At 33.8% G+C, this 27,984-nt stretch overlaps 1 protein-coding gene across 1 annotated transcript; it reads left to right on the top strand.

Moving 5' to 3' along the window:
* Positions 1–1,988: 1,988 nt before the first annotated feature.
* Positions 1,989–26,155, top strand: LOC122589301 (amino acid permease 6-like). The gene is made up of 7 exons (XM_043761578.1): positions 1,989–2,085; positions 2,204–2,437; positions 13,917–14,007; positions 22,593–22,807; positions 24,305–24,432; positions 25,389–25,567; positions 25,627–26,155. Exons 1-7 carry the CDS (start codon positions 1,989–1,991, stop codon positions 26,099–26,101), a joined length of 1,419 nt encoding a protein of 472 aa, XP_043617513.1. The 3' UTR covers positions 26,102–26,155.
* Positions 26,156–27,984: the final 1,829 nt, after the last annotated feature.

Consider the following 27,984-nt stretch of genomic DNA (forward strand, 5'->3'; position numbering starts at 1 on the left):
TGATTTTAGGAGAGTAGCTATTTTTGGAGACAACATAATGTCGTCCCCATACATCACTAAAACAAAAAAAGAAATTTTTTTTTTTTTTACTTTTTCGGTCAAAACACATTTGGAAACGAGTCGTCCCTAAGTTGTTGCAACAAATTAGTAATTTCTTTTCTATTTATTTATAAATACAAAGGAGAAATTAAAAAGTATTAAAGTTTTAGAGACGACATTGCGTCTCAAATGTTTTTTCGATCATTTGACTATTTTTTTCACTCCAAGTGAAAATATTTTTCTCAATTTTTTTTTTGTTTTTTAATCCCACCAAATAAAATAATTGCCTCCAAAACTTTTATAGACAATAATGTCTTCCCCACAAGCTTTTCCCAAAAATCTTGTGTTATTCCGTTCCCTTCAAATTAAAAAAAAAAGTATTCCCTTCAAAATATTAATATAACAAAAAAACATTTGGTTATACATGATATGTTATATATGTTTACATAACAATACATGTAATGGCCATGAGTTATACATGATCTATATGTGAGGATGTTGACTTATCAAGCATGAGTTTTATGCGGTATGCGTTCTAAGTATCAAGACGATACATAAGCCATAAATACAAATACCTATATATGTACTAAATATATGTACCTATGTAATACATATTATATCTACAAACATACGACTAAGGGGCAAGGGGTTAATTGGATTTGACCTAAATCGAAACTAAGTTGTATTGGGTTGGTAAGCCCACATAAGACAATGAACGAGGTTTAAGATCCAATAGGCGTATTCAAGTGAAAAACGAACACATATCGCTCGTTCACGTATTGGGCCCAAAAGGAACAAATACAAGAGTTCTATACATACTTGACCCATTAGGTCTAAACGAACACATAATTGGCTCATTAGGCCCATTCAAATATAGCCTGTTTGGCACAATGATACAATTGCTTAACGTATTGGACCCAATAGGCCCAAATACCAATTGACCCTCTTAAACTCAAAATATTGATTCATAATTGATGATATATATTGATTGACATTGATTTAGTGGGAAGAGAAAATAAATTCAAATGGTATTTTGATATATAAATCCAGATTCAGAATTTATAAATCCGGATTCATGGGTTTATAAATTATTTTAATGAAATTTGTTTGACAAAGACGAATGTATATTTCTCCGTTTCAGGGGAAAAAAAAATTTAAAACTTTATGCCGTCGGATTAAATTTGGGATCTTTATTCCAATATATAAAACGAGCATGGTTCGTTAACTAATGTACCATAATTTTGAAGCATACATAATTTTGCAAAAAATAATATGCATATCTAATTATGAAGGGATCATGGATAATGATTTTGAACTTCGATGGTCATGTACGTTTTCAATAGTATGAACGAAATTGAACATGTTAGAAAAAGTTTAAAGAAATAAAAATAAAAATAAAAAATTCAATTTTTTGGGAGATCAAAAGTAAATACAAAATACAGCATCACTCACAATCTATATCATAGAAAACAATTTAACAAAAGCTTGAACTTTTATATTTAAAAAAAATTATATACATTAATTCCTAATTAATGTACGTATGGGTGTTTGTCTTAATGTGGGACGGGTTTGTGTTTAGACGTTCAGTATGTGATTGTCTAAAAAAACCTTTTCAGTACATAAAGTTAAAAGTTAATAGTTTGTTGTTTTTCATGTATTCATTTGGGAAGACAGTTGTGTTCTATGCATTTTTAGAAGGCTTGTAAGTTAGAGAACTCTCCATACCCAATTAATATATACACTGTACTAACTATATTTAATTAAAATTAATTACGAGTAACATGCAATTTCAAAATCTTAGCATACATGCATCCAATTAAATTAATGTACACTCCCTTAATCTCTGCCACATTCACTCTTTTATTCCCCTTAAATCACCCACTCGAAAAAGAAAAAAAAACCCGCTCAATACATCTTCAATTCACAAACACACACTACAGTACATAAAAATGAATACAGAGCTTCAGAGAAAATCCGTGACACTGGAGGCTGGTGACGTTGAGTTACGCAAGAATGTAGATGACGACGGACGAGAAAAACGAACTGGTTGGTTGAAATCATGCAAAAACTTACAACGTGACATGTATTTTATTTTATTGTTTTGATATATGTAGTTATAATCCTTAACTCCTTATATATGTGATGTTTTTGAAATCATCATTAGGAACCTTGCTTACGGGGATTGCACATATCATCACGGCTGTTATAGGATCAGGAGTGTTGTCTTTAGCGTGGGCTATTGCACAACTGGGCTGGATTGCTGGGACGGCTGTTCTCATCGGGTTTGCCATAGTTACCCACTATACCTCCGCCCTGCTGGCTGACTCGTATCGGACACCTGACCCGGTTTCTGGCAAACGTAATTACACATACATGGATGTTGTTCGGGCAAATCTAGGTATTCTCTTTTCCAAAATCTATATAATTTTTTAACTTTTTTTTGTGTGTAAAAACATGTTTAAATTATGATGGACTGAAAAGAAAATTAAAAGCAGCGGGTGGTGGATTATGTTAAATAAATGAGGAGGTATATAACAATGGGCTGAATAGATTGGTATAAGGCCTGTGCTTATAAGCGCCATCTTCTTGGAGCTTCTTCACTGCCACATCAGCATCACATTATTCAAGATTAACCTCAAGACACTCACTGTTTATAAGGACAACTTCTTCAGAACTTCTTCACTGCCACAACATCATTTCTTTTATTTTTTTATACCAAAAAAACACCATTCAAATAAAATACTTTTATTATTAATAACACTTTACAACTTTATTTAGAAAGTTAAAAGACTAAATTAATTTTAGGAGGTTATATTTAAAATTTTTAAAACTATCAAAATTATTCATCAATGTAGTAATATTTGAGGGTTAAATTTGAAAATCAGATACATATATCACCACACATTCACAACCCCTTCGTCTTCATTAGTCGCCGGCCAAAACACAAAAGTCGATCCTCCACCTGCAAATCAACATACACCCACATAATACAGAAACATATACAAAAATATATCTATATCATTCTCATACATACATATATATGTATAGAAACCACAAAAAAGAAAAAAAAAAAAGAAACAAAAAACATATCCGTGGCCCACCTCATGGCGTCTTCCAAATTCTTCACAGGGACGTTTTGTTCGGACGCACCTCGCTAGAAGATTGCTGCCAATAACGTCCAGCGTCCTATTACTCCAAGACACAACCGTGCGGACGCTTATAAGCACCGGCCTAAGTAACCTCATCAGAGATTTATTTTACTTGGTATATAAACGGTCAAACAGATACTTCTGGATAGTCCCTAATAACTATTCACGAAAGATTCAATAAAAGAAATTTAAACAGAAAGTATTTCGCGTTAATTGACCCGCTTCAAACCCAACACCTACACATTTAGACCCAAACCAGTTTTGGAAACATTACCCGTCCTCCCTAACCCACTCACTTGGTCTATAGAGTTTGACCATAAAAGAGGAAAATAAGGGACAAGTATCAGCAAACTTACATTCTCATTGTCGTCACATGCAATCATATCACCAAACGAAACCTAAAGAGCAGAGAAATATGATTTTATTAAAATGCATGTTTTAATTTATATACAGTAGTACCATATGCCTTGTTATATAGATAGCTTAATTATTTTTAATAAAAGTTTGAATCATATATTATATTTATAATAAAAGATATAATACTATAAATAGAACACCATGGCAATTTATAAGTTGACATATTTAATCGAATATTGTTTCATCCTTGATTTGAATTCATCTATTGTTATCTATAACTAGACTTTTGGAGTAACACTACAAACATGTACCTGTTTAACCCGGTTAATTACGTTTTGACCCAAATCCATTTTGACCTAAAGTCATTTTGACCGGCCTGTCTTTTTTGACCCGTTTCCATATTTTGATGATTTATTTGTTTCCTTAGTTATGGTTTATGCAATTAGGATATAAGGGGGTGTTTGGTAGGAGTGAATCAAAGAGAATAGAAATGTAATAGAGAAGGAATATAGTGAGAAAGAGAAGGAGTATTTGAAAAGAGAATCGATTCCGTCGTTTGAACCAATAACATATCAAAATATGGCCAATAACAACCAAAATGTACCATGAGCCAATGTCAAGAGGGACAACTAGGTTTCTAACCAAATCATCGTCATTCGCCCGGGAATGACCTAATTACCTTCAAGACGTCCAAAGATCGCTTCAAACTCTAAATCAACTATCTTCAAACAACACTCACTAGTTCCTTCCTCCGGAACTACCTATATAAGAGGGTAAACATCTAAAATATAAGCAAAGGCTTAGTGAATATACTTGCATACATTTACGAATACGAAGAAGGGCATAGTACAAGGACTTTCACATGTAACCTATGGCATCGTCATGTCACATTTACATATTCACCTTGCACACAAACGATACATATATGGATCCATATAAGCTAAACAATCATAACAAATCATATCTATCGGGATTCTTAGGCCCCGGAGGTTCTTAGGCCTCATTTCAGATCAACTATCGGGATTCTTAGGCCCCGGAGGTTCTTAGGCCTCATTTCACATCAACTATCGGGATTCTTAGGCCCCGGAGGTTCTTAGGCCTCAAAAACAATGCCCCACATGGGCTTAACGCCGAACCAATTACCATGCTTGGAACATTCACATCTCATGGTAATTGGCCCAACGTATACATAAAGGTATGCAAGAATACTCACCTCCTTCGCAACAAAGAGAATAACGCTAACAACAAGCACAAGCAAGCTTCAACCTAAAATCATATCGAAAAAAATGCATAAGCTTACATTCACAACTTGACTAGTTCAACCTAGCCATTCACAATCACTAGCCTTTTCTAAACCCAAAACCCAACCCATTTGTCATTGAGTTACTTTCATCTTTAACTATAACATTAGGTAGTTCAACCTACTATTTTCATTCACACAACAATAACTAGTAATATTCATCTTTTCTTACAAACTCAATTCATCACATGAATTTATCAATTTCATAATCAAACACATCTTATAACTCAATGACAACTAGGTTAACTAAGGAATTGGAGAAAATGAACCATAATTCATTTTCTAGCAAAATCCCCCAATTTGGTTCATCCATGAACCCTAATTTCAAAAGGAAGATAAAACTAAATTAAGGGAATTCAATACCTCAAGATTCAAAGAGCTAAATCAAGACTATAGGCTACAATTCCTTTTTCTCCCCTTTTTCCTCTTGATTTTCAGCCACCACCCAAAATCACCAAAACCCTAGCTTGTAAATTCCTAATATAGGTGGAGATGATTAATGATTTTGCTCTTGATGAACTACTCTTTGATTTTGAAAGAATATGAGAACGAATGCATGAAGGAAAGAAGAAAATGAGAGTGGAAGTATGATTCATACTCAAAAGAAGATGTCTGGCACTTCCTATGGATGCCACGACGCACTTCTCAATTTGGTGGGTATTTTACCCGCTATCCGCTAAATTTTCAACTAAATTAATCCCATATCCAAAAATAAAATACTAGGAAGTTAATTTAATGTCAAAACTAAGAGAAGGGGTTAATTTCTTTTACCTTCAAATATTTGGGGTGTTACAACTCTCCCCTACTTGAAACGGATCACGGCCTCGTGATCCAAGCCATATGTAAAGACGGATAATAAACTAGTACGTCATGCTCGGATTCCCACGTACAATCAGACATCCTACCATGCTTCCACAAAATCTTGTAGGTCCTCACCGTCTTATTTTGTACTCTTCTAAGCTCTTCCTCGACTATGGCAATCGGCTCTTCAATATAATTCAACTTATTATCAACTTCAATCTCATTCAATGGTACATAGGAAGACTCATCGGCAAGGTATTTTCTAAGATGTGACACATGAAAAGTAGGGTGAATTCCCGATAACTCTTCTGGTAACTCCAAACGGTATGCGACCTTGCCAACCTTAGCCACAATCTTGAATGGGCCTATAAAACGAGGGCTTAACTTTCCACGCTTTCGAAAACGTAACACACCTTTCCATGGGGAGACTTTCAACAAGACACGATCATCAACATTAAATTCAATTGGCCTTCTTCGTTTATCCGCATACGACTTCTGTCGGTCTTGAGCCGCTTTCAATCTTTCCTTGATCACATCTATCTTCTCAATGGTTTTCAGCACCACTTCCATGCCACCTATTTCTCTTTGACCTACTTCTCCCTAGCAAATTGGAGATCGACATTTCCTTCCATACAACATTTCATACGGTGGCATTTGAATGCTAGAATGGTAACTATTGTTGTATGAGAATTCTACCAAAGGCAAGTGAAGATCCCAAGTGCCTCCAAAGTCAATTATACAGGCTCGAAGCATGTCTTCAAGCGTTTGAATGGTTCTCTCACTTTGGCCATCCGTTATAGGCGGTGCTAAGCTTGAGCTTGGTACCCATATCTTCATGAAATTTCCGCCAAAAGTGAGAAGTGAAGCGAGTGTCTCTATCTGAAACAATGGAGATAGGAACTCCATGTCTAGCTACAACTTCTTTCACGTAGATCTTTGCTAACACTTCGGATGATGATGCCTCACGGATAGGAAGAAACAGGGCACTCTTGGTTAGTCTATCAACTATCACCCATATTGTATCAAATTGATTTCTAGGGGTCTTGGGCAACTTTGTGACGAAATCCATGGTGATCTCCTCCCACTTCCATTTTGGTATTTCTAACGGTTGCATCATACCATAAGGCTTTTGATGCTCCGCCTTCACTTGAGCACAAGTCAAACATTTCTCAACGTACTTCACTACATCACGTTTCATTCCGGGCCACCAATACTCCACTTTTAAATCATGGTACATCTTTGTGGCACTGGGGTGAATGGAATACTTGGACTTGTGAGCCTCACCAAGGAGAACTTGCTTCAACTCACAAGAGAATGGGATCCAAATCCTCCCAAAACGTAAAGTAAGGCCACAGGAATCCTTAGCGAAATATTGCAATTGGCCTTTAATTCTTTCTCTTTTAGGATCCCGTTACAAAGCCTTCTCTTGAGCTTCCCTAATTTGATCCAAGAAATCGTTAGTGATCAAAACCCAAAGGGGAGAAACGAATAGGGCATGATGAGAACTCTTCCGACTCAAAGCGTCCGCTACTACATTAGCCTTTCCCAGGATGATACAAAATCTCGCAATCATAATCCTTCAAGAGATCTAGCCATCTTCGTTGGCGATTGTTGAGATCTCTTTGCTCAAAGAAGTATTTGAGGCTTTTATGATCGGAATAAATGGTAAACTTGACTCCATAAAGGTAATGGCGCCAAATTTTCAAAGCAAAAAACCACCGCCGCTAACTCCAAATCATGAGTGGGATATCGTTTTTCATGCTCTTTCAATTGTCTAGAAGCATAAGCAATAACTTTACCTCGTTGCATAAGAACATAACCGAGGCCATTAGATGATGCATCACAATACACCACCATATCTTCAAGACCATCGGGCAAAACAAGAACGGGTGCTTGACTTAGCCTTTCACGAAGTTGTTGAAAGGCCATCTCTTGTTCATCTTTCCATTCGAACTTGATATTCTTGCAAGTTAATTTGGTCAAGGGAGAAGCTATTTTAGAGAAATCTTGAATAAAACGCCGATAATAGCCCGCTAAACCAAGAAAACTCCTAATCTTCGACGGACTCTTGGGTTGCTCCCACTTCATCACCGCATTAATCTTAGCCGGGTCTACCATAATTCCTTCACTATTAACCACATGACCAAGGAATTGTACCTCCCGTAACCAAAATTCACACTTGGAGAACTTGGCATAGAGCTTCTCCTTACGAAAGGCTTCCAACACCTCCCTTAGATGAACTTCGTGATCGGAAGAACTTTTGGAATAAATAAGAATGTCATCGATAAAAACAATCACGGACTTGTCAAGCATGGGACGACAAACACGATTCATGAGGTCCATGAAAGCCGCGGGAGCATTAGTAAGACCAAAAGGCATGACAACAAACTCAAAATGGCCATAACGAGTACGGAAAGTGGTTTTGGGAGTATCTTCTTCACGTACCTTGAGTTGATGGTAACCCGAACGAAGATCGATTTTTGAAAAATATGAAGCCCCTTGAAGTTGATCGAATAAGTCGTCGATCCTAGGCAAAGGATACTTGTTTTTACGGTTACCTTGTTAAGCTCACGATAGTCGATACACATCCGCATACTTCCATCCTTCTTCTTTACAAATAATACCGGTGCACCCCAAGGAGAATTACTCGGTCGTATGAAGCCTTTATCTAACAATTCTTGAAGTTGTTTCATCATTTCTTGCATCTCTGTTGGAGCCAAACGGTAAGGAGCCTTAGCAATGGGGTTAGCCCCCGAAATGAGATCAATAGAAAACTCAACTTGCCGTTCAGGAGGAATGCCCGGCAAGTCTTCGGGAAAAATATCGGCGAAATCATTAACAATAGGAATGTCTTGGATAATCAAGGGTTTCTTCTCAACATCAACGATGTGAGCAAGGAAAGCATGGCACCCATGCGATATGTAACGCTTGACACGAGCAAAAGTGCACACGTGTATTGAACGCTCTTTCCTATCACCATAAACTACCAAATCTTCACCCTTAGAGGTCTTCAAATATATCGCTTTTTCATCACACGCGATCTTGGCGTTGCAAGAGCTCAACCAATCCATGCCCAAAATTATGTCAAACTCTCCCATTGGGAAAGGAATTAGATTAGCTTGAAAGAGTTCCGACGAAATTTTGATCTCACACCCCTCATACACATCCTTCACTAATTCTATCCTACCATTACCAACCTCAACTTGCAAAGTACTTTCTAAACATGATTTAGACACGGGAATAATGTGAATTACTCTAGTTGCAACAAATGATCTATTCGCTCCCGAATCAAAGAGAATACGCATAGGCACATTATATACAAGGAATGTACCTGTGACAACATCATCGGTGTTTCTTGCTTGCTCCACGGAGAGTTGAAAGGACCTTCCCCTTTGATTCCCATGGGTTTGAGCACTCTTCCTCTCCGCCTCCCTTCTTCTTTCTTCTAACCTCTCCTCCTCTGTCAATTTTGGGCATGAGCTTCTCATGTGGCCCTCTTCAAAGCACTTAAAGCATATAATAGGTCTTTAAGGTTTAGACCTACATTCCCGGCTTGTGTGCCCCGGCTTCCCACAAGTGTAACAGCCCTTGTCCGTCGCTCTACAAACCCACGGATGATTCTTCTTGCATTGGCGACAAAATGGGACATTTCTTTTATTGGGGTGGTTCCCGGGACTGCCCTCTTGTCTAGGCCGCTTGCTTGGAGAATTTACATCTTCATACCTTCTTTTCAAAACACCTTCATCAACTCTTGACATCTCAATCTCATGATCCCGAGCCACATCCGCCAACATGGAGAAAGACTCCATTTGGCGCAAACTAATTTTTCTCCCGGAGATTCTTCCTCAGCTTCAAGTAAAATTGCTCTTTGAGCAACTGATCGTTTTCAAGGAATTCTGGACAAAATTGAGCCTTGTCCAAGAATTGAGCTCGGAATTCATTCAAGGTCATGTTGCCTTGACAATCATTGAGGAATTCACTCCTCAATTTGGTTACCTCGGCCTCCGACCGAAATTCTTTGAAGAACATGTTTTTAAATTCAAGCCACTCAACATCATCTAGTGCCCCCTTCTTAATAGCCAACAATCCATCCCACCACCTCTTTCCACTATTCCTCAACATACCAACCGCAAAGATCACCTTCAAATGTGAAGGACATTGGCTAGTATGGAATGCCCCTTCAATTTCTGAGATCCACCGAGTACAAACAATAGGATCCCGATCACCGTGATACTCGGGTGGGTGACATACCTCAAAATCCCGAAAAGTGAACTTTTTCTTGTAGGCTCTTTCCCCCGTAACTTCCACCTCCTTTTCATCTTCGGTTTTCTTGCCTTTATCTTTGGCATCACGCTTCTCAAATTCCCGTTGCACATTGATTGCAACTTCTTCTTTAATCATTTGAGCGATGTGATCATTCACCGCTCCCTCCAAGGTTTGATTCAATCTCTTGAGTAAGATAGGAGTATATTTTTCTAATGCTCTCCCTATTTGATCCGATATATCCATGCTAGCCTCATCAAATACGGGCTCCTCCTTTTCATTGTGCTCGATTTCTTCATGACGGAGTTGCTCTTCCATGCTATAATAAGAATAAATGAACTAATTTAAGCACACGACCTATTTCTCCTCACGAGCTATGGTCGAAACCTATAACTTTATACTACACCGTTCCAAAGTTTGATGCGGTTGGTTTATGAATTTGTTAGTACTTCAATCACAATAAGGCCGGCTTCTTATTGTGCTTTAATACTAGCAAGTTCATAAGCTAACATCATCAAACACATATTCAGGTCCCATATAAAATTTCTAATACCTAAGGTCGAGTCTCAACTAAAGTTTAAGTCTAGGCACTCTCTATACGAGGGAATACCTAAATCCCTTAAACCTTGGCTCTGATACCACTTGTAACCCAACAACATCAAACTTTGCCCACTTTAAGACTTAACCAAAACCTTTGAACCAATAACATATCAAAATATGGCCAATAACAACCAAAATGTACCATGAGCCAATGTCAAGAGGGACAACTAGGTTTCTAACCAAATCATCGTCATTCGCCCGGGAATGACCTAATTACCTTCAAGACGTCCAAAGATTGCTTCAAACTCTAAATCAACTATCTTCAAACAACACTCACTAGTTCCTTCCTCCGGAACTACCTATATAAGAGGGTAAACATCTAAAATATAAGCAAAGGCTTAGTGAATATACTTGCATACATTTACGAATACGAAGGAGGGCATAGTACAAGGACTTTCACATGTAACCTATGGCATCGTCATGTCACATTTACATATTCACCTTGCACACAAACAATACATATATGGATCCATATAAGCTAAACAATCATAACAAATCATATCTATCGGGATTCTTAGGACCCGGAGGTTCTTCGGCCTCATTTCACATCAACTATCAGGATTCTTAGGCCCCGGAGGTTCTTAGGCCTCAAAAACAATGCCCCACAAGGGCTTAACGCCGAACCAATTACCATTCTTGGAACATTCACATCTCATGGTAATTGGCCCAACGTATACATAAAGGTATGCAAGAATACTCACCTCCTTCTCAACAAAGAGAATAATGCTAACAACAAGCACAAGCAAGCTTCAACCTAAAATCATATCGAAAAAAATGCATAAGCTTACATTCACAACTTGACTAGTTCAACCTAGCCATTCACAATCACTAGCGTTTTCTAAACCCAAAACCCAACCCATTTGTCATTGAGTTACTTTCATCTTTAACTATAACATTAGGTAGTTCAACCTACTATTTTCATTCACACAACAATAACTAGTAATATTCATCTTTTCTTACAAACTCAATTCATCACATGAATTTATCAATTTCATAATCAAACACATCTTATAACTCAATGACAACTAGGTTAACTAAGGAATTGGAGAAAATGAACCATAATTCATTTTCTAGCAAAATCCCCCAATTTGGTTCATCCATGAACCCTAATTTCAAAAGGAAGATAAAACTAAATTAAGGGAATTCAATACCTCAAGATTCAAAGAGCTAAATCAAGACTATAGGCTACAATTCCTTTTTCTCCCCTTTTTCCATTTGATTTTCAGCCACCGCCCAAAATCACCAAAACCCTAGCTTGTAAATTCCTAATATAGGTGGAGATGATTAATGATTTTGCTCTTGATGAACTACTCTTTGATTTTGAAAGAATATGAGAAGGAATGCATGAAGGAAAGAAGAAAATGAGAGTGGAAGTATGATTCATACTCAAAAGAAGATGTCTGGCACTTCCTATGGATGCCACGACCCACTTCTCAATTTGGTAGGTATTTTACCCGCTATCCGCTAAAGTTCCAACTAAATTAATCCCATATCCAAAAATAAAATACTAGGAAGTTAATTTAATGTCAAAACTAAGAGAAGGGGTTAATTTCTTTTACCTTAAAATATTTAGGGTGTTACAAAACCTAAGCTGTATGATCAACATACTTTTCAAACTTATACACGGTTGACCAAAAGTTGATCGGTTGACCAAAATTTGTACATAAATTTAGTTTGGATTTGGGGGTTTTGAAAACCCTATTTGGAATTAGGAAATAAATTTCCAGATCTATTGCATGTATAACAAATATATTTGTATTGAATTTAGTTTAGAATTGGGGGTTTTGAAAACCCTAGATTTATTTGACAATTAATGAAATAAATTCGTTTTCCATATATGAGCATGTATGAATTCAATTTCAATATATGAGAATTTATGTTTGGTTAAATTTTTTAAAGTCTGCTGCTTCTGGCCGGAATCTGCTGGTGTTAATTCAATATATTATTATTATTATTATTATTATTATTATTATTATTATTATTATTATTATTATTATACAAATTAGGAATACGTTTTTATACACATAATTGCTGACTGGGCATTCAAGTCATCGTTAAAAATAATTCACTTCATTTCCACGTCATCAAAAAATAATATAACCGGTAAAAAGGTAAACTTTTGGTTAATCGCGCACAAATTTGAAAAGTATGTTGGTCATACAACTTAGTTTTCTGGTTTGATGGACAACCATGTACAAGAAGAAAAGTACGATGGTCATCCAGTGACTTAACCCTAAAAGAAAATACGTTTAACCGGCTATCACCGATCAACCGGTCAACTTTTGGTCAACCGTGTACAAATTTGAAAAGTATGTTGGTCATACAACTTAGTTTTCTGGTTTGATGGACAACATGTACAAGAAGGAAAATACGATGGTCATCCAGTGACTTAACCCTAAATCTAATTAAGACTGTTTAGACAATGGTCATTTTTGAAAAGATAATCATTTTGAAAGAAATAACACGTGACGTTCAATAACACTTTTAATTTCTTAGATTGATGAATCATATTTGGGTTGAGTAATGTTAGACTCACTAACATTTTACTAACTAATCTTTACTAATTTACGTGGAAGCTGCCACATCATTGCTAGACTCACTAACATTTTACTAACTAATCTTTACTAACTTACGTGGAAGCTGCCACATCATTCGGTATTCCAAAAATAAAATTAACCTATGTTAACTAACCTCACCACTAATTTCCTATGTTTACTCTATAATAGTGTAAAATGTAAATTTATAATAGGGTTCAACCCAAATTTTCCGTAACAAACATCCATAATAACTCAAGAATACACATTAGATATAAAAAAAACACATTCGAATAAGGTAAAACGTAAGCAAGTTTGATTATTAACATGTCTCCATAGATCGTTCGTCTTCGTAATTATTACCGGTATTATTATTATTATATTAATTTAAAATCAAAATCCATTACCTGGTGTTGTGAGGTGTATAATGATGATATAATTGGGGGATTTGAATATTTGATGATTTGGATATATAAAAATTCCACTACCGCAAATACTAAATTTACGATGAACGTGATTCGATGATTTGGATTCAGCATACCTTCGATGATGTGAAGAAATTTGACGGCCTGGAATATTGAATATAGATAGAGGTTATTATTTTTATGCTTTTACTTTTTAGAAGAAAAAAGTAAAAAAGGTTGAGTTTTACAACCACTCAAAAAGAGTTGATAAAAGACAAAAACAATTAATTATGGTTGAGTAATATTGAATGAAGAGTTGATAAAAGACAAAAACAATTAACTATGGTTGAGTAATATTGAATGATATGGATGACCACGTCACCCATCCACGTAAGTTAGTAAAGATTAGTTAGTAAAATGTTACGAGTAGTAAGTTTAGCATTACTCATTTGGGTTTGTTACTTTTCAGGAGGGATGGTGCAATTATGTGGTGTCGCTCAATACGTGAACGTTGTTGGGTCCACCATTGGCTACATTATTACTGCTGCTATTAGTATGGGGTAAGTAATTTTATCTTATACTATATTTAAAGAAACTAGAAATGAGGGTGGGATTAGTACATTCTCTAGGGTCTTAAAAATGCCTAAAAACATAGTACTAATTTTGGTCCTATTCAAGTCGGTATTATTAGTATCAATACAGTCCCAGATGGGGCGTGGATAATGGTCCCAAATCTCGACTAGTTCTGGTTAAAACCAATCCATAAACCATACCAGTATGTTAATAAATAAAACATTGATGACGAGCCTTTTTCTTTGATACCAATAGGTAAAACATATTATTATATTATATATATACTAAAAACCTATGCAAATGTATAAGTATTTTATGCGTGGAATGTACAAGCTTTTAAAGCACATACTAATTTTAACTAAATTTCGTTTTGACCTCCTAAATTTTAACCAAATTTCGTTTTGACCCCCCAAAATTTCTATTTTTTAACATTAACCCCACATCAAAGTTTCCGCTTTCATTTTTGTGACACTAAACTTTTAGGTTCTCATGTTTTGATCAAACAACTCTCATACAGTTACGGTTTTACTTTTAAACATTTGGTATTTGATTATTTTCATTTGTCTTTTTATATATATAACGTTTTCATTATACAATAACGTTTATTATCGTTACGTCTTACATTCATGTTGTTTTTATAAATCTTAATCTTAATATATATTATAAGACAGTTAAACTAATGACTAATTAACCAATCACATCGTTCGATTTCATCAAATTGACTTTTGATGATGTCATCATTTAGATAAACTACAAATTAAAAATCCTAATAATCATTATCTAAATATATTATTATATTAATATTTATATTAATTTGTAGAAAAAGTCTCATTAATTTATACTTTTTTGTTTTCCATCAATAATTTACACTTTTTAGCCATGAATACTTCATTTATATTTATTTTTATCCATCAACTTGAGAGAATTTTTTAAAATTTACAAGCATTTAATTAAATAAAAAAAATTAACATATGAAATATTTTCTACAAAAAATAATTTGAAAACCTAATAACTTATTAAGAAATATTAGAAGAGTCCTAATTGTTATCAAAGAATATAAAAACAATCTTAATTGTTATCATATTATCATAGAACAAGCCATTGAAAATAAACATATGCATGTTATGAACGCGCATCATGATTAAATACATATATTTGAATGTCAAGTACATGATCACAAATATGTTTATATTTTAATTCTTAATTATTTTTCCTAATAATATCAGATTATGAGTACATCTGTTTCAAAATATTCTATAATGGAAAAATTATTATATATAGCATGTGCCTTGTGCAATGACTATGGCAAACAATTCCATCAATATGTCTAGGCTAATAATGACAGTAAGGAACCTATAATTATTGTATTACAACTTGCAAAATATAACACTTAAAACCGTGTTTTTTTTAAATTGTAATCTTTTATAACTTAAATGTATGAAGATCTAATATTGTTAATATCGTAAATCTCGTGTCCAGTGTTGGACACGAGTCTAAAATCTAGTATTATTTTACATTATTTTTATTGTATTGCTACACATTTAGTTGTTTTTTTTTTAATTAAAATTTAAAAAAATTTCATTTTCATTTTTATTGACACTAAACTTTTGGGTTCTTAGGTTTTCATCATACAACTTGCACACAGTTATGATTTTACTTTTAAAGATTTGGTTTTGGATTATTTTCTTCCGTTTTTATACATATATATAACGTTTTTAATAGATTATAATTTTTATCATGTTTAGGTCTTACATTCATGAAACATTTAAAGCATTAATATAGTTATTGTTTGTGTTTTTATACGATTTATTATTCATTTATAATATTTTAATGTTATTACTAGATGGTAAGTTGTCATTTTTAAAGTTTGAGTTCGAATATTTGACATAAATTTGTTAAAACTTTATTGTATAAAAGCATACTCACGGCAACGCACGGGGTCAATAACTAGTATATACGTGCAAGTAAACTATTGAAAAATACTAAAAAACAATAAACACATACGTGCTGCTATATTCGAACGAGGAGCGTAAGCCCACCAGGTTAAAAAAAGTCAAACTCCGACCAGGTAGTATTAGCGGCGCGTCGCCGCTAATACTGCGGGCCCCCATGTCCTTAATGGTAAATCTGGCAGAGAAAATAGCGGGCCCCCTGTTAGTGTTAGAGTATTAACGGCGACGTCACCGTAAATACCTTGGTCGAGTTGACTTTTGTCTGGTGGTGTTACCCTGTGCCTCTATTCGAATTCATTGTTGAATATTTGTGGTCTAACAAAAAGGTGGGCCAACAAAAGTATAATTACAGTGTAGTTACTTCTACTTTAGTAACAGTTGTATTCCACAAGGTTACAAATTCTTCTAAAAAGATTACATTCTATTCATTGCAAAAGTAACATAGGTTTTCTAAATTACAGTAAACACCACAAGCTTTTCCTGATATATATCATTATTCGACAAGCATTTCTTAATTTAAATTTCCTTTACCTTTTCGATTGTTGATGGCTTCCTCTATCTCTATAGATTTATCAAAACATGTAAAAAAAATTATTACCGATCTAACATACATAAATTACAAAACAAAAGCAAGCAAATAATGTGATTTTTACCAATTACAATGTCATCATCAGCTAAGTTGTCAACTTGATCCATAAATATGACTATTTAACTTTCTAATCCAATCTTGTATGCAAATCAACGCTTCCATTATATTTGTTGACAACCTTGTTCTATTGGGGACTAACAGACTATTTGAATATTGTTAATATATAAATAAGGTGATTTTAATTTTGTTAAGAATGAAAATTCAAAGTAACTTACCTCTAGCCATGTGAGCAACAATTGAGAACCTATTTCCATCTAAACTACACCACTTGAGTATGTTAAATCCAGGTTTGATATTCACCTTCGGCTCTTGAAGATAGCTTATTAATTCGGTTTCCATTTCACTAAAGGTATTTTCTTCCACGTTGAAAGAGTTCATATTTCATTGAGATTAAATAACATCATCTTCGTTACGTGCTTCTTTTATGCATGACCCATTATTCATCAATGGATGAGCGGTTACTACCATATAATTCTCTTTTGACAAGATCATATTCATGTGTCGGTTGTCAGGTTGTCAGGTGAATGGTAGTCTTCGGGTTACTTAAATAAACAAGCAATTTACTTCTTTTTTCTATGTAGCATCTAGCAATGTCCTTAAATAGTTTGAAAGGGTGATGGTAAATTTACCTACAGTTCAAGCGGCTAACCAATCTAACAAAAACCCAATGTTCTGCAAGCTTAAATGGCATTTCCGTACAAACAAATACAGTCTAATGAAGCTTCCTTAATTGCTAGTTAATCATGTATCTTTGTCAAACACTAATTAAACTGGCTTGTTTTTGTTTCCTAGCTCTAACTTTGGGATTTACTTCACAACTTTTCAAGTGGTTTTTAAGGCCGTAGGTACCATTTTTCATGGAGTCGGCTTTGATAAACTTTCCCCATGTTTGCACTTTTCGTGCTTCTTCTCCACTCCATCCAACTTTTTGAAACCTACGTCAAATTATTACCAATAAACCGGACTACTTCTTTCCTTCCTTTTAGCTTTCTTGTAAACTATTTCTACTTCTTCTGCATCATCTTCCAAACTACCATCAACTTGTACATAACTTAATATGTTTTCTTTAGACGATCAACTTGTTCCGATCAAGTAATAAAAGGTAAATCAAGCACATGCAGTAAGCTAATAAGTTTATTTTTTTTCACTCAAGTGTCATACATTTTATCTTGGGCTTTTTATCTGGAAAATATCTCAACTTGTCACTTTTTATTTTATTGAGGTCTAAACAAAAATTTGTCCTATCTAGGGGAAAAAACCCGGCTAAACCATCTATGTTGGGTTTACCATCAGGTAGCCAGTCATTTTTTCTTTTTAATTTCATTTTAAGTTTTTTTATTTAGCTATATTAATTACATGGATTTTCCAACTCATTTTTAATTTTCTATATATATTCTTTTATCTTCTTCAACCATCAACAGAAAAAAAAAGAAAAAGAAACCTACACCCTCTAAATTCATCATATTCATATCATCTCATCATCAACATCATCTCAAAACCACACAAAATCCAAATCAATTTAGTATCCAAATCCAAATTAAATTCAAAAACATACCATATATATTTAAATCGGGTTCTTTTCTTTTGCTCTCCCAAATTCAATTCAAGTTTCTAGCATATACTAAAAAAAACTAATCAATCACTACATCAGTACACCATCATCCCCATCATCCGCCAACTGCTACTTTTTCTTTTTTGAATGGCAAGACCGCCAACTACTACTTAATTTTGGTGTCATGTATTCATCAATCTACCCCCACGAAGAGAAGATATGTTTTAGTGCGTTTTGCTAGAAATCAAAAATAACCAAGAAAGAGTGGGGTGTCTGTAGTGGCGCGGTGGTGACTTTCAGGTGGTGCGGCGACGACGGCGACGTAGGGGAGGCGACAGAGGTGTTGTCAGGTGGTGTTGAGGGGTGGATAGTTTCCCTTTGTTGATTAGATGATGATGATGATGATGGAAGTTATTTTTGTAGCTTTTTTCGGTGGTGAGACCCACTTTATCCGGCAAGATGGAGCGGCATTTTAGTGGTGGGTGGGGGGCCGACATCTGGGGAGAAAAAGAAGAAAAGAAACATGTTTTGTGTTGGATCGATGTTGTCACATCCCTGTTCATGGATCGACGATGGTGGCTCACTTGTGATGATGGTCAGTTCTGGTTCACTTGATGGTGGTCGGATCTGTTGGGTCACTTGATGGTGGCCAGATCTGGTTCACTTGATGGTGGCCGAAATCTGGGGAGAAAAAGAAGAAAAGAAACATGTTTTGTGTCGGATCTCTATATATGTGTTCAAATGTTTGTATAAATCGAGAAAGATGATGATTAAGTGTTCTTGATGATGTTTGATTTTGGTCATGTGTTGTTACTGATGTTTGATTTGGATCAATGGAGATGATGATGATGATGATGATATCCATCAATTTATATTCATATTTACTAGCACGTTACCCGCGCAATGCGGCGGTAATCGTGGCGGCGACGATGTGGTGGCAGGTGCGACGGTTGGTGACAAATGAGGCGTCGATTGGTGTAGATTATTGATATAAATGGTTAATTGAAATATTTTAAAAGATAAAGGATTGATAGTGTAACGTAATCATTAATGTTAAGGGGTAGTGTAACTGAAAATATTATATATTTTAAGGGTAGTAGATTAAAATATTACATGGAAGGGCAGTTTAGACATTTCCCCCAATGTAACTTTCAACATAGAGGTATTTTCTTTAATAAGTAGTATAGATAATGTTAAGGAGTAGTATAACTGAAAATGTTATATATTTTAAGGATAGTAGATTAAAATATTACATGGAAGGGCATTTTAGACATTTCCCCCCATGCAACTTTCAACATGGAGGTATTTTTTTTAATAAGTAGTATAGATATAAAATAATGAAATAAGGGTTAAATGGGTCCCATATATAGAATTAAATAATATATAACCGGGTAGAAATATCATTTAGCCGGTCAAGTCCCAACATAGATGGTTTAGCAGGGTTTTTTCCCCTAGATAGGACAGATTTTTGTTTAGACCTCAATAAATTAAAAAGTGACAAGTTGAAGTACTTTCCAGATAAAAAACCTTTTTATCTTTAGAAAGTAGGTTGATTTAGTATATTTAAAGTAAAATTCACTTGTCTTTTTATACACTGACTTACTCATATGCAAAAAATTCAACTCTCAGTGGTATTTTATCACTAGTTCACTACCTATTGACTTGAACTAGTCAACTATATACAATAATACAAAGTCTTTTTCAAACTATAACATAAATAACTTTACATATCATATTTCACAGGGCAACACTCACAATTCTCATATATATATATATATATATATATCAATCATTCAACAACAAAAAAAATTCAACACACACAAAAAGAAAAGGAAAAAGAAACAGAAATCACCACTTTATAAAATCTCAACATAATATATAGTAAATAAATTAAATATATACAATCAATCACATATAAAAACTTACTTGAGATACTTCTATATTTTGATGTTGAGATGAAGATTTTAGGTTTTTTCACAAAGATCAATGATCTGAAATTCAGAGGCGGATCTAGGAATTTGTCTAAGTGGGGGCAAAAAAAACTTATATGACGGCGGATGGGCTTCATAACGACTATTAAACAGCGGCAAAAAACTGTCAAACTGTAACGAAATAGCCTCAAACCAACCCCGAAATTCTGCACATTAACAACAAGGATACAATATAATTACAGCAGCAAATATCATTTTAAAATAAAAGAAATCAGCCTAAAACAGACCATAAACAGCAACAAAAAAACAGCTTAAGTGACAACAGCAGAATTCAGCTTAAAACAACATAGATACAGCAGCAAAATAACAATTAAAAAAACAGCTTTAAACTCAAATTACCAGCAAATAACAACAGCAAAGACAAGCAATTCAGCAACATAAATCCTATTAAAAAACAGCATAAAAAGCAGAAATAATACAAAAAAGAAATAGCAGACAAAACCGTAAAAATTAGCACTAAAACAACCAAAACTAACATCAAAACAGCCATAGTAAACTTCAGTAAACCATGAGAACCAAGTTAACATCTACAATATGCCTCTACGTTTTCCCAACTTGTGAAAGCGAGTCATTACATCTTCAATTTTAACACTATCAAGTACTTCTTTTTCCCTATCATTGTTTACGCTATACTCCAACCAATTGTTATATTTATCAAACCAAGTCAGGACAAAACGCCTTACCCTATTCCCTATCATTGTTTGTGGAAAAGTTTGGCTACGGGGTTGACATGGTCCTATCGTCTCCTTATCTCGTCTCTTTGGTTGGGAATTAGGATTATATTTCAAAATTTTTGGTCTTTCGGAGGGATCCCAAGGAAGATTATTCATATCATCTTCTGTAATAGGAGTTGAGAAAGTAGAGCGAGGTCGTTCTATATTAAGGTTATTTCTCCTTCAAGATTCTTCATCGGTATTAATAGAAGACGGTTCTTTTCTTTTTAAAATATCTTTCCATTTATCTATCAAATAAAAAGAAATAAATTATGTGTGTATTGTACAATACACAATCTGTTGCTTTACTCTATTAGCTAATATAAAGAAAATGAACAATTTAGAAACAATTCAACAACTACTAATGCTTTTAATAAATCAACAATTTTAATAATCTATGATCAGACTATATATTCCTATTTTGCTACTAACTAATAGAAAAAAAAACAACAATTTAGATTTCTAGGGTTTACAAAATTATGAGTTAAGTTAGAATTTCCACATACCTTCACCTTGTTCAGAAAATCAGAAGCAAAATTCAATTCTTGAGTACATGACTGAAGGAAGGAGAAGAGGTTAAAGAAGGAGATCATGACTCACGAGCGCCTATTTGTTTTATGCTGCATTCTTGAGTTTATTTAGGTATGGAAAAGAAAGGAAAAGGAAGAGAAATGATAGATTTTTGCATTCTTTTTTAGTAAAGAGAAATGGATAGAAAAAAAAGGGAATTTAAGGGGTTTTAGTTTTAAATACTTTCCTTCTAAAATGGGCTGGATTGGAAAGAAAATAATTACAATTTATGTGTTATTACTATAAAGCCCTCATCCATCATATTTTACTTATAATATAAAAGGATATAATTATAAAGTTGTTATTACTTTCTTTTCCTTTCTTATCAACTCAAGAATAATATACTTATTTAAGTTTTCCTTTCTTCTCATCTCTTTTCTATCCCTTCCTTTTCTTTTCTAATAAAAAAAACTTGAGAATAGAGCATAGTGTTTTACTACTGATTTTTTCTTTTTTCTTTTCTTTTCCCACAGACGTACGGGGATAAGAATTTTTGGTATGGGGATTTTTATTTGTTGGGCAGAGGAGTGAGGGGCATTGCAACTTTGGGCTGGAGCATACTTAAAGAACTTGGGCTAATACTAAAAAATTTAGTAAACCACCCCCCCCCCCCCCCCCCCCTCCAAAAACAATACTACATCCGCCCCTAAAAAGATAAAAAGATAATTTTTTTCCTTTTTATAATAAAAGATGAATGTTCCGATCATGATATATATTAAATTGTATGAGTACGGTACAAAGATTTAATTAATTCAGCCTAATGGGTTGAAGTTTAACTAGACTTTAGACCGGTCGGCTTGGAATATAGTGTGAAACATATTATAAAGGACTAACCGAGACTAATGTGGTATTTTGGGAATTTACCAGTATTGGTATTCCGCAAACTCAAAAGAGTACCATTTATGAGGACTGGAACACGACCCTTAAAAAACCTATCTAATGGCATTTAAAACAAGTTTAGTAATTTTAATGTTAAGTTTTGATAAATTTTTATTCACCTGATTATGTCCGTTTCCGTGTTATATCATGAAAATCTCATTTTGGAATATATTCTAAATCTTTTGATAACATTTGGCAGTTTTTACAAAACAATTATACAATAATATGATATGATATAATAATCGGTGTATTTTTGAATTTTATAGGGCGGTTCAAAGGTCAAACTGCTTTCATGAGAAGGGGCATGCGGCTAGTTGTAGTCAGCCAAACTATCCATATATGATGATGTTTGCTGTCATTCAGATCATATTAAGTCAGATCCCAAATTTTCACGAGCTTTCATGGCTTTCTATTCTTGCTGCTGCTATGTCCTTTGCTTATTCTCTTATTGGTTTTGGGCTATCAATTGCCAAAGTTGTGGGTAAGTTATTTTTATTAAGAATTACGAGTATTATTTATCTATTTATAGTAGTAATAATTTATATTAAAAAGTATAATGAGCTTTTTCTGTATTATTAAAATTTGATACTTTTAAATTTAGAGTATAACTATTAATGAAAATAAAAATATATTAAAGGTGTTCATATATAATTAATAACTTATATAATCAATACTCAGACTATATTACTTTTAGGATTGTATTCATATGAATTCTTTAAAAATGATGGAAACCAAGGGACTAATCTCAGCCCTTGGATCAACCATCATCAAAATCTCATCAAACATGATTGGTTACTCCAGTGAATTACTCCGACGACTGTGCAATCATATTTGATTGGTCTAGCCAATCAAGCTTGATTGGTTACTTCGGCGACATTGTCCAATCATATTTGATTGGTCAAACCAATCAAACTTGATTGGTTACTTCGGCAAATTACTCCGGTGAATTACTCCGGCGACATTGTCCAATCATATTTGATTGGTCAAGCCAAATCAAGCTTGATTGGTAATCACTAAGACACTAACGTCGTCGAATCTTCTCCGGCGACACTGTGATTTTTCTGGCGACACTGTAATTTTTCCTGTGAGCTCAAAAATAGTGTTTATTGACTAGGGTTTGTGCGGAATGTGTTTCTGAGTGATTTGGTACAAGTTTCATGCGTTAATTCGAAGAAACAACAAAGCAATAGCGTTTTTAAGTTTTTCGGTGAGTTTTTCAAGTTTTCCGGTGAGTGTAGATCGGATTAATTTCTGGTCAGGGTTTGTTCACGGTGTGATTGTGAGTGTTTTGGTGTAAGTGTGATGTTCTAATTCAAATGAACGAAGGTTTTATCTGCATTTGAAGTTTTCCGGCGAAGGTGTTGCATTTTCCGGAGGTTGTATCGCCTGAGAAGAAGGAGGAGGAGTTGGTCGCCGTCGCCGGTCAGAGATAAAGGTGGAGATGGTCGTGGTTCAAGATCCCGTCGCCGGAGCCGTTGCCGGAAAAACGGGGGAGAAAGAGAGAATCTATGTGTGTGTTTGTGTTTGTGTGTGTGTGTGTGTGGTGGGAGGAAGGAGACGACAGGAAGGGGAGATATCAAGGGTTGAGATTTATTTTTTAGGGGATAATCCAATGGTCAAGATTTATCCCCTAGTTTCTAAAAAAAATTTAGGCCTCAAATGAACAAAACACATTACTTTTAATGCAAAAAAAAGTTTCAAATGGATAATGATAAATTAATCTTATCCATATGCCTAAAAATCAACTTATGACATTTGAAAAAAATGATATCATAAAAGTAAGAAAGGGACTTAGTTAAATTTATGTGTCAAATCTTAAAGCTTTAGGTTGATTCTTAAGATCATGAGTTAAGTTGATTAATTATTTTTTATCTATTGATGGTCTTAAGATTGGGGATAGAAAAACCTCTTCTACATATCAAAATACGAGTATATTTATTTATGTACAATCTAATTCTGGCATATTATAAAATGATAGGTGGTGTTCATGTAAGAACAAACATAGGAATCGACTTATCTGGCCAGGAAAAGGTTTGGAAGATTTTTCAAGCCATCGGGGACATTGCGTTTGCTTATAATTATTCTCCTGTTATCATTGAAATTCAGGTAACAATTTCACTTATATTATTCTCCTGTAATCATGGAAGAAATGAGATTGCATGCTTTTTGTGAATAATTGTCATTATATAACCTATCATTAAAAGAAAAGATATATACTATTGTCATACACATACTAGAAAATGTTACCCTTTATAACATCGATTTTGGATGGGGAAATGATTAATTTTTTTTAACAAAATAGCCTAAAAATCTTCCTAACTATTGGATGATGACATGTGAAAAAATCAGGCTACAAGATTAGGAAAAAAAATTAGTGGATACCACATGTCACCTTTTTAAAGTGTTAGGAAAATTTTTAGACTATTTTATTATGGGGATTAGTCATTTTCCTTTTGGATACACTATTAGTTTTTTTTTTTATCAATGCATTACATATATCATGGAAGTGATAAGACAGAACTTAATTAGAAAATTTGTGTTAAAATTTTAATTTGAGTATTTTTATGGGATGGATTTTTTTATTCTTTCTAAAAAGGTCTTTGCATTTTTTTTTATCAATACACAATTACACATACAATTATACAAATATAATTGTATTGGGCGTGGGCCATGCTTTTAGTCTAATAAATTAACATCAGCCTTCAACTCTAGAAAGACTTGAAATTAAAACAAGAACCTTATCTGCTATCATTCTGTCAATCCATCTATCTCCTTCCTTCTATTCACACTTTTGAAGCAATATATGTTCGAAATTTCGGATGGACAAATCCACTATCGGAATTTTTGGATATTCGAAACTCAGATTTCCAAAAATTCGAATATCCGGATTTTAACACCCCTGATAAAAAGTAAGACAGAAAGAATGAATAGAAACTATTTGATGCTTAGTTGTTATACTTTCATTGAAGCATATTACGTATTTTAAAGCCTTTTTTTATAACATGGGTAAATATGATTAATTTCATAATTTGGAGTTATAATTGAAATATATATATATACAGGACACATTGAAATCATATCCGCCAGAGAACAAGGTGATGAAGAAAGCATCACTAGCGGGTGTTTCGACCACCACCATATTTTATGTCCTTTGTGGGTGCATTGGCTATGCGGCCTTTGGAAATGACGCACCAGGAAACTTTCTAACTGATTTCGGCTTCTATGAACCCTTTTTACCAATGTGTGCATCGCGGTCCAATGTGTGCATTGGCTATGCGGCCTTTGGAAATGACGCACCAGGAAACTTTTTACCAATGTGTGCATCGCGGTCCACCTAATTGGCGCGTACCAAGTTTATTGCCAACCTTTATTCAGTTTTGTTGAATTGGAGTGTAAGAAAAAATGGCCACATAGCAAGTTCATTACCTCTGAGCGTATTATTAATGTGCCGTTTTATGGAGAATACTACATTAACAGCTTTAGGTTGGTTTGGAGATCAGCGTATGTGATATTGACCGCGGTCATAGGCATGATCTTCCCTTTCTTTAATAGCTTCGTAGGGTTAATAGGGGCGGTTACTTTTTACCCGTCGACTGTGTACTTCCCGGTAGAGATGTACATTGCTCGGGCTAAGATACAAAGGTTTTCGGTCACATGGATTTGGTTGAAGATTCTAAGTTGGGTTTGCTTGGTAGTGTCGCTAGTTGCGGCTATTGGGTCCGTTCAAGGTTTGTTGACGGATGTAAAGAAATATCAACCCTTTGAGACAGTCTAATTTATATATGTTTATGACGAGGAAATAATTAGTTAAGAATTATAATTTCTAAATTGTATTGTACTACTGAACTTTATTTCCATTTTGTAGTTTTTCTATTGATTATATTGAAAATCCTTCTCTTTTTTTTTTTTTTCCGAACATTTTTCTTTTTTAATTTGGTGCAACTATGATGAATATCATGTTTCACCGTTTCTGAAAATTTAATGCTACTTGTATAGTTGGATTCCATGTAAATCCGGAAATGTATATATGCTCTATAATAAGATGCTTCACAATAATATATATTTCTGCAATATCGACCAATATACTAGAAATACAATATTGCATAGTTTTTAAGGCAACATGTAACATGACTTTTGTTCGACACATGTATTTTTTAGTATACTTTTTAAAATGTTGAAATTTAGTATATAGCTTACTAGATTATATTCTCGCGTAATACACGAAATAAACATATTAACTTTTCATAATAATATCATTAATAGTTTATAGATAAAACATGTTAATTGAGTAAATTTGGTGATAAGAAACAATGTAAAAGAATGTTTTAGTGTTTAGTTGTAAGCTGATTCAGGTTATGCTCACTTAAGTTAGGTCAATGTGAATGTTGAAACTGACCCAGTATTCACATGTATTACTATAATATAGCATTTGATATAAGGCGAAAGATGAAGAACAAAGATAAGTGATAAAATTAGGTATAGAAGTCGGGTTGTTACAGTCATATAGGATGAACTACCTAACACTAACGATCATACATATGTCGTAAACTATTTCATCTGTTTTTTCTTATTGGAATCAACCTTGTATAAAACATGAAATATATAAGGTGCATAGTATCTAACCGATCCTCCAGCATCAGTGGTTGTCATTTATGTGAGTTGTTCTTTTGCTTATTGGTGATGAAAAAAAACTCTATCTTTTAATTCAATCATGAATCTTAAAGATTGTTTTTCAATCAATATATTTAGTTTTCAAAATTTGAGTTTAAGATCATATTTATTGTTTTGTATAAAATAAATATTACAGTTGTCATGTAATTGTTATGAACTATTTTTTATCAAAAGTTGTTTTGTAGTTACAATTGTACGTTGTGATTTCTCTATAATACAAAAAATTGATTTATAATAAATGATACTTGTAATTCAATGGAAGTTTCAGATATCAAAATAGATTAAAACATTTATCAAAATAAATTAGTTTAGAAGGAAAACATATGATAGATCATAGATTGTGAATAAATAAAAACAAAACTTATACAATGGACTATGAGTATGAAAAGTTGCAGACCTCGAAAACCATCGGTGTAACTTATACAAATCGGAATGTGAAACTTGCTAAAAATTACATGTTCAAACATTGAATACTCTAAATAATTAATTGTATACGTTTAATTGAACATGCAAAATTGGTTTATGTAAAATAGGAGGAGTAACTATATTTTAAACGTTTAACACTGGGTATGAGACTTACGATATTATTAATATTATATGTTTAAAGTTATATGTTCAAAGTTGAATATATAAGTATATATTCAAGTGTTCAATTCAAATGTCAAGAAAGTTAAGCAAATAAAAAGAAATTTAATGTAATAAAAGAACATAAGAAGCATATAGACCCTTTCATCATTTGAAAGACTTCTTTATAAACGAAATTTGTTATATTGTTTTTTGTTTTCTCATCTTTGTCACATATTAACACCTTAAAGCCCCTTCTCGACTTAACTCGAGATTTGTGTGTGAAATCTGGACTTTGTAGATAGAAACCAATTTTAATAACACTGTAAAAATAAATATTTTTGTTATTTGTTTTTTATTAATTAAATATAATTATGTAAAAGCTAAATGATGACATCAGCGAGAGTCAATTTAATGAAATCG

The sequence above is a fragment of the Erigeron canadensis genome, chromosome 2 (genome assembly GCF_010389155.1).
Source record: "Erigeron canadensis isolate Cc75 chromosome 2, C_canadensis_v1, whole genome shotgun sequence".
NCBI classification, from domain to species: domain Eukaryota; kingdom Viridiplantae; phylum Streptophyta; class Magnoliopsida; order Asterales; family Asteraceae; genus Erigeron; species Erigeron canadensis.

Excerpts from the sequence above, each read along its gene's own strand:
- LOC122589301 (XM_043761578.1), top strand. The coding sequence starts at position 1,989 with ATGAATACAGAGCTTCAGAGAAAATCCGTGACACTGGAGGCTGGTGAC. Across the intron at positions 2,438-13,916 it reads TGTTGTTCGGGCAAATCTAG|GAGGGATGGTGCAATTATGT; the intron begins GTATTCTCTTTT and ends GTTACTTTTCAG. Across the intron at positions 25,568-25,626 it reads TATGAACCCTTTTTACCAAT|GAAACTTTTTACCAATGTGT; the intron begins GTGTGCATCGCG and ends ATGACGCACCAG.